We start from the raw sequence: 13,692 nt of genomic DNA, 5'->3' as shown, positions 1-13,692 counted from the left end.
GGCTACCCTTAGAGGTGGAGCCGCCCTAGGTGTGTAATATTTGATTTGATTTGACTTCTGGAATGAGAACTCCCATTTCAGTTCATCCGCTTAACTATTTATCTAATGTTTGTATAATTAATTAATATGAATTCCTCATCTTCGAAAAGAAATATAATTTTCAAGGTAAACTCTGTATTGTCTCGTGTGGGTTATAGATGTAATGTTTGCTCACTGAGTTGCAAAACTCACCCTATTATATTCTCATATTTTTCAGATACAGGAGTCATTCCAGGTTCCATTCCACCAGCCCCTCAGTAGATCTTAATCATTTTGGTGAGCCCTTCTTCTTTCCAAGGGCTAAGTAATTATGTAATGGAACCTTTGCTCAAAATCTAGATTATGTCAATGCTCCATATGTCATAGGCAGGATCCTCGTGTGGGTTATGTTATTTTGAATCTTGAACTGTTTAGGTAGTGATTATGATTTGGTTACGTAAGACTTATGGTTTTAACTATATACTCTAGTTATCAACTTGATATATATATGATGCGTATTTTGGATATATTTGTTGTGGATATAATTTGGAGTATGTTGTTGTTGTTGTCTTGGAAATGGAGGTTTATTATTAATACAGGAAGTTAATATTTATGTTGGTAAGGTCCTAGAAACAGAAGAGATTCTGTCCATTTTTCTGAAAATTTAGTCGTTTGGCTTGCTGAGGGACTTGTCCCTTGAGCGCCAGTCATGGCTTGGTTCGGGTCATGACATTATGTGAGCTTGATATTTCATTAACAGCAGTGGATTTTAAGGCACAACAAATCTGTTGCCAATATCAACGTCGTTGATCTTCACTGTCACACCCATATTACGACGTCTATATATCGGATAGCCATCTTCATCAAAGCTCGTTTGATCAACGAATCTTTTCGGATAAAATTTTGAGCACTTACCATCTTTCATGCAAGGAGAACTCGGTCTAAGTCGACCGCAGGGACCATGGATCATGTACTTAGTGACGACATTATAAAGAGCTAGAAATTTGAGGGGATTGGGTAGCTCGGCACATATGAATTCATCAACAATTTCAACACTTTGTAAGTTTCTTTCCCCGTTAAGCCATAGTAACATGTGTGCATGTGGTAGAACTCTTTTTTGGAACTCAATAGTATACATACCTAAAAAAATACAAAAGCATCATTAAGAAGCCAGACAACAACATGTCCGAGCACAACAGACAAAAATTGAAATGCCAAGCAAGAAATAACATACTTGTACTAAGTGAACCAAAAAACACACCTTCCTTGAGATCGCTTAGAAGGCATTTCAACTTAGCATGAAAAACACGGCAAGAGATATCAGGACGATCAGCGATGGGAATTCGCTTTCGCTCTGTGAATTGCTGAAATTCAGGCCAATTTGGATTACATGTAATAGTAAGGAATAAATCTGGATAGCCAAAATATTTACAGATTGCCATCGCATCCTGACAATGATTAAACATATAACGTCTACTACCAGTGAACGAAGAAGGCAAGATGACTCGTGTCTCAATTGAAGAAGCTTCATCATCACCACGACACATAGCCTCTTCTATTCCTTGAAGCACTTCTCCTCTAATTGTACTTAGCTTTATTCTAATCTCATACAACCTCTGGGACTCAATCATGGTGAAACAGTCAACAACAAATTGATGAAATAATCACCTACACTTGTGAATAATTCCATCTTCTTGCTCTCTAATCTGTAGACAAAAACATATGAATTCCCTGAGAGAAACCTTTGTTCTCCTTCCAGGGACATATCCCTCCTGTTGACCTCGATAAAGAATATTCAACTGGTAACCATTCTCGCCATATGGAAACAACAACGGATACTGTAAAGGCCAATACAGAGAATGAGTTTCATAGATACGTTGCAACTGACCAGCAGTAGATCGAACAATAATGTCACGACCATGATCCGACGAATCAAAATCTCCAACAATTAGAGCAGCAACTTCGTCACAAGAGGGAGTATTGTAAGTTCTTCGATCAATTTTCCTATGCGAATACAACTTCAAAAAGAAGATCTCGGATGGATGACACTGATAGAATTCTCTGACTCTTCGAAATAACTGCGATATGACATTATGAGTATCGATCATTTGCAATAACTCAGTTATCAATTCTTTATCTATCTCAGATGTTTGTCTAAAACAAATATACATTAACCACAAAAATATATTAAAAACCACACAGAATACAATTTTGATATGTTTTGATACATCATTATAAGTCAGAAATGATTAATAACACATTATAACGGGAATAAAACACAATATAACTATGCAATGACAGATATAAACGTGTTTTTCAATGCAAATAACATTAAAAAATTAGGGAAATAAAATAAAAAAAAAACTTAACAACAAAACTTCAAACACACATACCGAAAGATTCCCTGCCTATGCATTATCTCATGCTGAGTGTCGTATATATATAATTGCGCAAATTTAGGCTTCTGACCAGGATCCGGGAGCAAACTTTCAATCCGATGATAATTTTGACTAGTTATTATAAATTGCAGTGGACCACTCCCATTATTCACTGAATCCAAAACCTTACCACCAAGATACGTGAAGGCAAACATACTGTTATAAGATCGAATATTTTTTTGGAAATACAAACTCTTCCTATCATGTCCATTAATCAAATTATATAGTAGATCTGGGGGCTTTCGGAGATAAGGTAACTGAATTTTTCCTTTTGAGCAACAAATAGTAAAAACAGGACGATTAATTGTAGAGTCTATTTCAACACGTTCTGATAATCAGAAACACGCCCCACAGATTGAACATTCATAGCTAGGATTCACCAACATCAAGACAACCTGGTAAAGATAAAGCAGAAAAAAACATGCATAACAATAAAAAAAATTATCTCAATTAGATGGCATGAAATAGATTCAACATAAAATGAATAAACCATTAGCTTACTGATATAATATATAATAAATACTTGACTCGTTTAAATTTTGTCAAAAGAATATATCACAAAATACTATTTCTATTTTACACTGTCTGAATAATATCTCATCATGGAAGTATAATGGAATCTTTTAAAACTAAGTAAATAAGATTTCTATTTGACTATTGATTTAAGAAAGAGAGCGTACCTTGTATCTCACTTTGCAAGAACAGAGGATGATCAATAACAGAACCAACTTGACTGAATAAATTTATCGAATGATCATATATTTCTGATTGGTCTATATTATCCATTTTAATTTAAGATAACAACACAAATTTATGTAAATATATATTTCACAACCAAACATAAAAAAAAGTTAATGATGAAATAAGAAATCAATTAATTATTTAATAATCAGCATGCAAATTGAACATTAAAAATGTAATAAACTACAAAAACCAATCTGAATTATTTTAATGCAGATTCAAGAACAGTTTGATTTTAAATAACTATTTAATAAACTACAAAAACCAATCAATTAATTATTTAATAATCATCCATTATTAAATAAGTAAATTTAAATAAAGCTTAATGCAGATTCAAGAACAGTTTGATTTTTTTTAATGTTAGAATAGACTTTGTTTCATTATTTTAATCACTCATACTAACTATCTAGGTTGCAATTAAATAACCTAAGTCACTATTAGAATCATTTTGTATTTTTTTAGACTTTAATCACTCTATTGCTCCATAGAATCCTGTAAAATTTTTAACCAAGTGCGTATATTTTTTTTTCCACTATCAAGGGAGGCATAATAAAATATTTTTATTAACCTCTAGTACTTGTGTATGTTTGAAACAACAATATAAATTAAACCTATATACTAATCTAAATCATTCCATATAAAAATTTATAACAGTGTAAAAAAAATAATAAATCAACAAACCAATCTATTATTAGATATAAATCAAAAGAATTTAAAATATAATTTAACAAAAACAAAATTGGACAGGGATAAAATACTTAAAGATATTATTATACCTGACAAGATAAGATTTGAACTCTGATTAACATTCTGGGACACCTCAACAAAATTTTCTAAAAAATAAAAATAAACAAAAACATTGGAAACATATAAAATAAACAGATAAATTTTTAAAAACACAAAGATTAACTAAAAAATATAGGTAGAGCAAAAAAATTACCCATATAATCATTAAAAGAGAGAGCAGGCATCGAGGAATCGAGGACCTCTAAAACATTAAAAAACAAAAGAAAATTACAAAAGATTCCCATAGATATAAAATCACTGAAAAATAGAACATAAAACACTAAAAATATCACGAAGGTCAATTCAGTACTGACCTCTTACATTTCGATGGTGACTTTGTGTTCGCTTTTTTTTTCAAAGAATTTCGCCTATATTCTCTGGCACGAACAGAATTATGAGACATCTTTGTTACTCGTACTAAAGAAAACAAGAGGTTGAAACATAAATCGCAAAAACTACCCTTAATTCATTGCCCAAAAGACATCCACATTGTTAAGTTCCTATAAGCAAGAGGTAAAAAAAGCGGGGGGTTGAGTGGAAAGAGAACTTGTGAAACACACCAACAAAGAACTTATACAACCATGCACACCTTTGATAACGCAGAACATAAAAAAAATAATGTATTATAATCAACACCAATAACCAATTGACATGAAAAGATAAAGTTGTACAACAATAAAGAAATAAAAATAAGAACTGCCGCATTTCATTAAAATAGTGATAGTGATATACACAATTACATATGGGTATCTCTCCTATGATAAGGAGGATCCCAAGATCTGATACATATCCTAGTATATAACCTAAAGAGGGTACAACATTGAAAATGTGTCCAATTCCTAGCAAAGTCACTATTACAAAAGAAGGAGTTGACAATAGACATAGTTGACAGATGACACGAGCCAACAGAAAAGAAAAACCCCTATATCTGACAATCCTATTTGTTGGACACAATCCAAAAAGGTCAAATTAAAATACCATCCAGCCAGCATGATTATATTTCGATGTATTTGGAATCACAAGCCTTCCTAAACACTTGTAGATATACTATATAAACTACCTACACCTAGACACATCAGCTCAATTCCACACCTTAGATCAAACTCCATTAACCTTGGCAATCTTGAACCCACGCCCATCTACATCAGCAGCCGCCTCTTCAAATTGGGGATTCAGATTCCTTTTGCCCTTGAAGGTGACAACATCATTTTCATGAATAAGCTTCTCTCTATATTTGGAAGGTGCATCAATAACGTGGGACAACACCTCCTATCACAAAGAAATTAACAAAAGGTATGAAAGTCAGTCAAGATATGCAAAATCCATTTAGAAACAACACACGTGAGAAGGAGAAAAAAATATTATATAACAGCACCTGAGTTTCTTTTTCTGGTGAGCTAAGCAATATATCTAGTTCAGCAGAAAGATCATCACTAACAGTATCATTGCTGGGTGTTTTCTCATCTTTTCCATGTTCATCATTAATTAAGGAAGCAAACTCAGTCCTTCCGGAAACAACTGGCTATTTTCCAGCCAGAAAATCAATAAGAATTAGGGATTTAGATAAAATCCCAGAAGACTCACCAGTAACTTTCTCACTTTTGATCAAATTCTTTGATGAATTCTTCTTAACACCAATATCCCCTTCTCCATAGGGAACAGATTTGTGTAAATCAGCCTCCTATTCATATGCCACAAGAGTTTAAAAATACATAAGACCGTAAGAAAAATTCACCACAGCACAATAAATAAAAAAATGAACAAAACATGAATTTACACAATCTAAAAATAATTATATTTATATCTAACCTTTTTTGGAGTAGACTCATCATCAGCATCATAATCGGGAAGCTCAAACATGGCAATAATGGTGGGATCATCACATATTCTCCTAACTCGGAAAGTGCCATAAAATGTATCATGTGGCACACCTTTGGTATCAACCTTCAGCAGTAACTTCTTTCCAATGAGCCCTTGGAATAAGGAAGGATAAGTATCCCCACATACAAGCTATTTTGAAATAATACATAACAAATACAGAGTTTAAATAACACATATCACATCCCATAAAGGGAACAATACACTAAAGAAAACTAAGAACATACACTTGCATATATTTGAACCTCGGTAAACAAATCAGCACATGATTTTTTAAGCAAATAAGATGCCTCACGATCAAAGAGAAGAAAAATACCCTCCCCACTATGATCTTCAACTGTTATTTTAAATTTAAATCTACAGAGAAAAAAAGGAACACAATGATTCGGAATAAATAATACCAAGAAACATTATTTTCATAAACAATCCACAAGACAAAATGAAAAGACATTTTGAAAAAAATTTCTGACCTTGGAGTCACATTAGTTATGTGCTTCAAACAAAAATCACAGTAATATGCACCATTTTGAGGATAGATACCCTTTTCACACACACAAGCAGAATACCACCAATCTCCATCCTCAACAATACCTTGGATTGTACCAAAAATGATAAAAGAACCCTCCTATGCAATCAGCATTTCAAAATTTGTTAAAAATATGAATGGAAAAACAGATCTGGAAATTGTTTTTTAATTTTCCTTTTAAGTTCATTTCTGTATAAAATAAACATAAACACAACTAACTCAAAAGAAGACAACCTCATTGTTATCTTGAAGCTCTTCAACAGTGCATTTTCTAGTTAAACGCATGAAATCATCTTCCAAGGAGACAACTTTACCCTCATTTGCAATAAACAATGGCTGGGTACCATTGACACCTTGCTCAACCATACTAAAAAAAATATATGCAAATACTTGTACTTGTTATTCCAAATTGGTTGTAAATAAAGAATACAATAAAAATCAACAAAATAAAACATCCTAACCTCTGCCTGAATTCAACAACTTCAGGAAGATCAGGATTAAATAATATTTGAGTGGCATACATCACATTTTGAAGGCCTACTTGACCTACAGAGCAACATAGAAATAGTCTAGCAAAGTTTATTGCAGACAACACCAAGAGTAGCAATGAGATGTACAAAAAAGAAACAGTTTACCTCTAAAGAACTTGACTTTAGCAAGTTGAATCACTACAACAGGCTGCTCCACATAGCCAGAGGTAAGAAAATGATTTACTTGATTAACATAGTCCCCAAACAATGCACATCGCATTGTAAGACTGAAACTCAAAACATGACAAATGATCAAACAGAAAATAAGAAAAAAAGATTATTAAAACATAAAGAGAAACCAGCAGAAATGACTCAATCAATATACTCTTTTGAACTTAATTCAAGCACAATCATTTTCACAATTTTTCCCTCTTTTGCATATTCTTTCTCTTCTTCCACTAAAGTTAAAAGGCCAATGACATCTATTCCAAATAAACACAACCTATTAAATATTGAAACCATTTGTTAAAAAAATTTGAATAACAACAAACCAAGAAGATAGACACACCAACTAAAAAATCATAATCTTGGGTCATGTTCAGCAGCTCAGAAAAAGGAAACATGTTGAAATAAGTCTTAGGGATAACATCTTCATCAACAGCTACAACAGTGGTTCGGTGAAGGAAAACCAATTTGAATTCATGAGAAGTTGCTCTATAACTACCATGATTTGACACAACAGTAAAGTATGTCATTCTATAAACTTGACCTTCAACTATATGATCCCTAAACCTATTAAGGAGTGATTTCTTAATTGTAGCTTGAATTTTTTCACACTGAAAATTCAACAAAAGAACGAAATCAGATCAGTGAAACACATCATTTAAAACTGAAAACTTAAAAAATAACAACTAAGATCATATTTAAAAGAGAAGCTAATAGGGTCTAACATGCTCATCAAGGAGAATCATCTCCATTGAGTTAGGAACATCATGATTCCCAAAAGAGGGTACAACCCAAAGCCTTAGAACCCTAACTTTCAGCCTCCAAGCCTCTCTAGGAGGATGCATCTTAGAAATCATATCAAATAGAGGAGGCATTGCAGAAAAAAAAAAGAAACAAAGGAGGTAAATAGAGTTGATGAAATAGATCAAATGTAAACAGAAAAATTCTGATGTAGACAAAGCTTAGGAGGAAATAAAACAAAGCAGAATGTTTGTGCATTGAATGTGCATCACCAACCATCCTTTTATAGAAAAAATCAAGGGCTTTAGGCTCACCTTTTTTAATTCAAATTGAATATGCAAAATGGAGGGAAAATAAAACATGGGTCCATATGCATCTCCATTCAATGCCATAGAGACAACTAATGAGAGGGGCAAAACCTGAACCAACACAAAAATAGTAAAAACAATTGAAACTTTCAAGAAATCAAGAAATAGGGACCAAAAAATGAGATATCACACCATACCTGCTACAGTGCACCTACATGTCATCACACCATAGGGAAGGCAGTCATCAACTACCCCAAACAATCATTGTACTCATGGCAATGAGACTTGGTAAATGTCTTAGGTAGAGATACATTGGAAACAGCAAAATGAATGAGGAAAAAAAGTATACATAAACATCAATAAAAATCTGTCAATCACATCAACATTCAGGAAATGGGTGAGATTGAAACCTCATACCTTGATAATGATTGCCAAATTTCCAATGAAGAATAAATAGCACAACCTTATTATGTGTGCAGAAGACATTTTCATGGGACGAGTAGCTGGTGGATAGATTTTTCTTTGGATAAAGAGATGGGCTAGTTAGATAAACAATACCATGGAGCCATTTTACTCGCACAAGGCCATTCTTTTCTCAGTGAACCTCTTAAATTCAGTCTAAAGAGCTGTATGTCCATCCAACAACTGATATATAAAATAATATTTACACAAAGAAAAAAAATGTAATGCAATTCAGTTGAACTCAAAAAATAAATAAATGACCAGCAGGCTATACATAAATTTCTGTCAATCACATAACCACGGATAGAATACATTAACCACAAAACTAATTCTTTGATAATGATTCTCACAACCCACATGCAACCAGCAATTCATTTTAGGTAAATTTAATGGATTTGATGGACATAGCTTAAAAAAAAGATTCATCAATGACATTATTGAATCAGAATTGAAATGGGAATGCAAGACTTGAACAGGAGAGAATGGAATTGGGACGAAAAAACTTGAATGGGAGTGGCAAAAGCATATTCCTTTAAAACAGAAGCACACAAATTCATGACAATCAGCTCTACTTCTATGCAACAGGCGAAATATAGAGCACTATTTGCATAACCAATAAAGAATTCAAATGCAAGTGAGTTGACTAACAAAAGCTTTCATCAAAATGCAAATCAAAATGCAAAAAAATCACGAAGAAGCTATCAATCAATTCCTATCAATCACATTACCACTCATCAAATAAACTACCTAGAAGAGAATTCCCTAGTAACACAAACAGTGGAATGAGGCCATCTGATTGTGAGAAAGCCACCTCCTTCCTATTAATCACATCACCACTGACTAAATAGATATAAAATAGAATGAAATTGACCTAAACTCAAAACATCAAAACATATAAATAAACAACCAGCAAGCTATACATCAATTTTTGTCAATCACATCACCACCAATAGAACATATTAGGTACAAAACCCATTCCCTCATCATGATTCACACAACCCAGATGCAACCATCAATTCACTTGATCTAAACTTGATGGATTTCTTGAATATACAGAAAATAAAAAAATAAAAATAGATTCATGAAATTTTAATATTGCATTCAATAGGTCTACTCTCAATATAATTATGAGAGTGCTTCATAAAATTTGAAATCAAACATAAAATGAACGAACATGATCCTGAATACAGAAAATAGTATAAAAACTAAATGGATTTGTTGAATATATACAAAGTAAAAGATTAAAAATAGATTCATCAGTGGATATATAGGATTTAATGGTCTACTTTGGATATAATTAAATGAAGCACACAAATGCATCACAATTAGTTCTACTTGTATGAAAGAGGTTCACCTTTTTAATTCAAATTGAATATGGAAATACAGGAAAAACAAAATATGAGTCCATATCCATCTCCATTCAATGCCATAGAGACAACTAATGAGAGGGGCAAAATCTGAACAAACACAAAAACAGCAAAAACAAGTGAAACTTTCAAGAAATCAAGAAATAGGGACCAAATCACACCATACTTGCTACAGTGCACCTACATGTCATTTCACCATAGCAAAGGGAGTCATCAACTACCCCAAACAATCATTGTACTCATGGCAATGAGAGTTGGTAAATGTCTTAGGTAGGCATACATTGGATAAAGCAAATGAATGGGAAAAAAAGTATACAGAAACATCAATAAAAATCATGAAATTTTAATATTGCATTCAATGGGTTTACTCTCAATAAAATTATGAGAGTGCTTCATAAAATTTGAAATCAAACATAAAATGAAAGAACATGATTCTAAATACAGAAAATAGTATAAAAACTAAATGGATTTGTTGAATATATACAAAGTAAAAGATTAAAAATAAATTCATCAGTTAATATATAGGATTTAATGGGTCTACTTTGGATATAATTAAATGAAGCACACAAATGCATCACAATTAGCTCTACTTGTATGAGAGAGTCTCACCTTTTTGAATTCAAATTGAATATGGAAATGCAGGAAAAACAAAATATGACTCCATATCCATCTCCATTCAATGCCATAGAGACAACTAATGAGAGGGGCAAAATCTGAACCAACACAAAAACAGCAAGAACAAGTGAAAGTTTCAAGAAACCAAGAAATAGGGACCAAGTCATACCATACCTGCTACAGTACACCTACATGTCATTTCACCATAGAGAAGGCAGTCATCAACTACCCCAAACAATCATTGTACTCATGGCATTGAGAGTTGGTAAATGTCTTAGGTAGGCATACATTGGAAACAGCAAATGAATTGGAAAAAAAAGTATACAAATAAATTGGAAAAAAAAGTATACACAAACATGAATAAAAATCTGTCTATCACATAACGACCAATAGAATACATTAGCTACAAAGCCAATTCCTTGATAATGATTCTCACAACCCACATGCAACCAGCAATTCATTTTCGGTAAACTTAATGGATTTGATGGACATAGCTTAAAAAAAGAAAAGATCCATCAATGGGATTATTGAATCAAAATTGAAATGGAAATGCAAGACTTGAACAGTAAAAAATGGAATTGGGAGTGCAAAAAAATTGAATGGGAGTGGAAAAAGCATATTCCTTTATCAAAGAAGCACAAAAATTCATGACAATCAGCTCTACTTCGATGCAAGAAAAGGAAAGACCCATCAATGGGATTATTGAATCAGAATTGAAATCGGAATGCAAGACTTGAACAGTAGAGAATGGAATTGGGAGTGCAAAAAATTGAATGGGAGTAAAAAAAGAATATTCCTTTATCAAAGAAGCACAAAAATTCATGACAATCAGCTCTACTTCTATATATTCAAAATACAAATAAATCACAAAAAAATTATCAATCAATTCCTATCAATCACATCACCACTCATCAAATAGACTACCTAGAAGAGAATTCTATAGTAACATCAAATTGGGAATCCAAAAGTTGAATAGGAGAAGCTGGGTCTATAAATTTTGATTCTGAATGCAAAATAAAATTAGAAATTGCTAGATTCAGCCCAAAAAATCCAAATAGATTAGTGAATCAAAATGAAAATTGGAATGCAAAAGTTGAATAGGAGAGAATGAAATTGGGAATGAATTGACCTAAAATCAAATCAAACTATATAAAGGAACAACCAGCAAGCTATACATCAATTCTTGTCAATCACATCACTACCAATAGAACAGATTAGGTAGAAAATCCATTTCCTCATCATGATTCACACAGACCACATGTAACCACCAATTCACTTGATCTAAACTTAATAGATTCGTTGAATATACACAAAATTAAAGAATAAAAATAGATTAATGAAATTTGAATATTCCATCCAATGGGTCTACTCTCAATATAATTATGAGAGTGCTTCATAAAATTTGAAATCAAAGATAAATAACAGAACATGATTCTGAATAGAGAAAACAGTATAAAAACTCAATGGATTTGTTGAATATACACAAAGTAAAAAATTAAAAATAGATTCATCACTTTTCAATATAGGATTTAATGGGTCTACTTTGGATATAATTAAATAAAGCACATAAATGCATGACAATTAGCTTTACTTGTATGAAAGAGGTGAAATATAACACTTTTTTGCATAACAAATAAAGACTTGAAATGCAAGTGACTTGACTAACAAAAAAGGTTTCATCAATATAATTATTTAAGTTCTTCATAAAATTTTACATCAAACATAAATAAGAGAATTTTGATTCTGAATGCAGAAAAACTTATAAATTGCTACATTCAGTGCAAACAATTTAAAGGGATTAGTAAATGCGAATGGAAATTGGAATGCAAAAGTTGAATAGCAGAGAATCAAATTGAAAATGCAAAACTTGAATAGAAAAAGCTGGCTCTATAAATTTTGATTCTGAATGCAGAATAAAATTAGAAATTGCTACATTCAACCCAAACAATTCAAAAACATTACTGAATCAGAATGGAAATTAGAATGCAAAACTTGAATAGGAGAGAATGAAATTGGGAATGCAAAACTTGAATAGGAGAAGCTGGGTCTATAAACTGACTTTGCTGAAAAAACTCTGTTAATCACATCATCATGAAAAAAGTGGATTAGGTAGAAACCGCATAACTAGACAATCATTCAGAAAATCAAACCCATGATCCATAAATATAACATAACGTAAGTAAAAAGATAATCTTTATAATGATTATAAATACCCAAATTTTGATGAAATAGACAAACCACATGCAACAAACAATTCAAGAGATAGGAATAGGAGAATTGATAACCACATGAAATTCTAAATAAGGAAATAAAGAAGATGAAACAGATTCATAGACCATACTCAATGTTAACAACAACTGGAAAAGAATGTAACCAACAACATGAACCCACACACAAACCAAGTTATATACACAATTTTCAAATTACAATTTTCATAAATCCTACACAGTAAGATCTGGAATAACAGTGGAACAGATACCAAAAAGGATCCGAATTTGCAAAATTAAAAATTTCACAAACCCTACACAATAAAATCTCGCCTAACCATCGAACAGATAGCAAACATGATCACAATTTGCACAATTAGAAATTTCAGAAATCCTAGACAATAGAATCTCGATTAACCATGGAATAGATACAAAAAAGATCACATTTTGCACAATTAGAAATTTCTCAAATCCTAGACAATTGAATCTGGGTTAACTCTGCAACAGTAACCAAGATTGATGAGAAGAATGTACACAATGAAGGAAAAAAAATAGGATGAAGAGAAAAATAGGTTTGAACGCACCTGATTGATTGATCATAGATCTTCCATTTGAGCCTCCACTGAAAAATGGCTAAGCTGGATGAACGGTGATGAACCAAAGTCTAAAAAAAAATAGGGCTCCTGAACAGAGCTTCCTAGGGCAGAGTAAGGAGAAGAAAGCAAAGCTCGTAGGGTTTCAAGTAATCATTACTTGTTCAAACAAATCAATGGAGAAGCCAGGTTGCATGAAAGACTCGCTGAAAGGGAAGGTAGATTGCGTGAGCGAGGAGATGAAACGGATGACTGACAGCGATTTGACAGAAGAGCACATGCACCTCCTGAAGATCAGAAGCGTGGCATATTCAATT

At 32.4% G+C, this 13,692-nt stretch overlaps 1 protein-coding gene across 19 annotated transcripts; it reads right to left on the bottom strand.

Annotated features, from left to right (window-relative positions):
- Positions 1–4,667: 4,667 nt before the first annotated feature.
- On the bottom strand, positions 4,668–13,683 carry LOC107480592 (uncharacterized). Of its 19 annotated transcripts, none has more exons than XM_052259321.1 (14): positions 13,660–13,683; positions 13,367–13,581; positions 9,948–10,673; positions 8,329–8,776; positions 7,808–8,242; positions 7,023–7,144; positions 6,849–6,933; positions 6,622–6,754; positions 6,332–6,486; positions 6,089–6,218; positions 5,793–5,993; positions 5,568–5,664; positions 5,359–5,447; positions 4,668–5,252 (listed from the first exon to the last, which is right to left on the bottom strand). In XM_052259321.1, exons 5-14 carry the CDS (start codon positions 7,813–7,815, stop codon positions 5,082–5,084), a joined length of 1,191 nt encoding a protein of 396 aa, XP_052115281.1. In that variant the 5' UTR covers positions 7,816–8,242; positions 8,329–8,776; positions 9,948–10,673; positions 13,367–13,581; positions 13,660–13,683; the 3' UTR covers positions 4,668–5,081. The 19 variants fall into 19 exon arrangements, with proteins under 19 accessions (XP_052115281.1, XP_052115275.1, XP_052115276.1 ...); XM_052259315.1 differs by having other exon boundaries at positions 8,329–8,427; positions 8,549–8,776; positions 13,367–13,677; XM_052259316.1 differs by having other exon boundaries at positions 9,948–10,050; positions 10,570–10,673; positions 13,367–13,677.
- Between the last annotated feature and the right edge of the window lie 9 nt (positions 13,684–13,692).

Source organism: Arachis duranensis, chromosome 3, assembly GCF_000817695.3.
Source record: "Arachis duranensis cultivar V14167 chromosome 3, aradu.V14167.gnm2.J7QH, whole genome shotgun sequence".
Classification (NCBI taxonomy): Eukaryota; Viridiplantae; Streptophyta; class Magnoliopsida; order Fabales; family Fabaceae; genus Arachis; species Arachis duranensis.
Note: the sequence above shows the minus strand (reverse complement) of the source record. Positions and strands in the feature narration are given on the sequence as shown.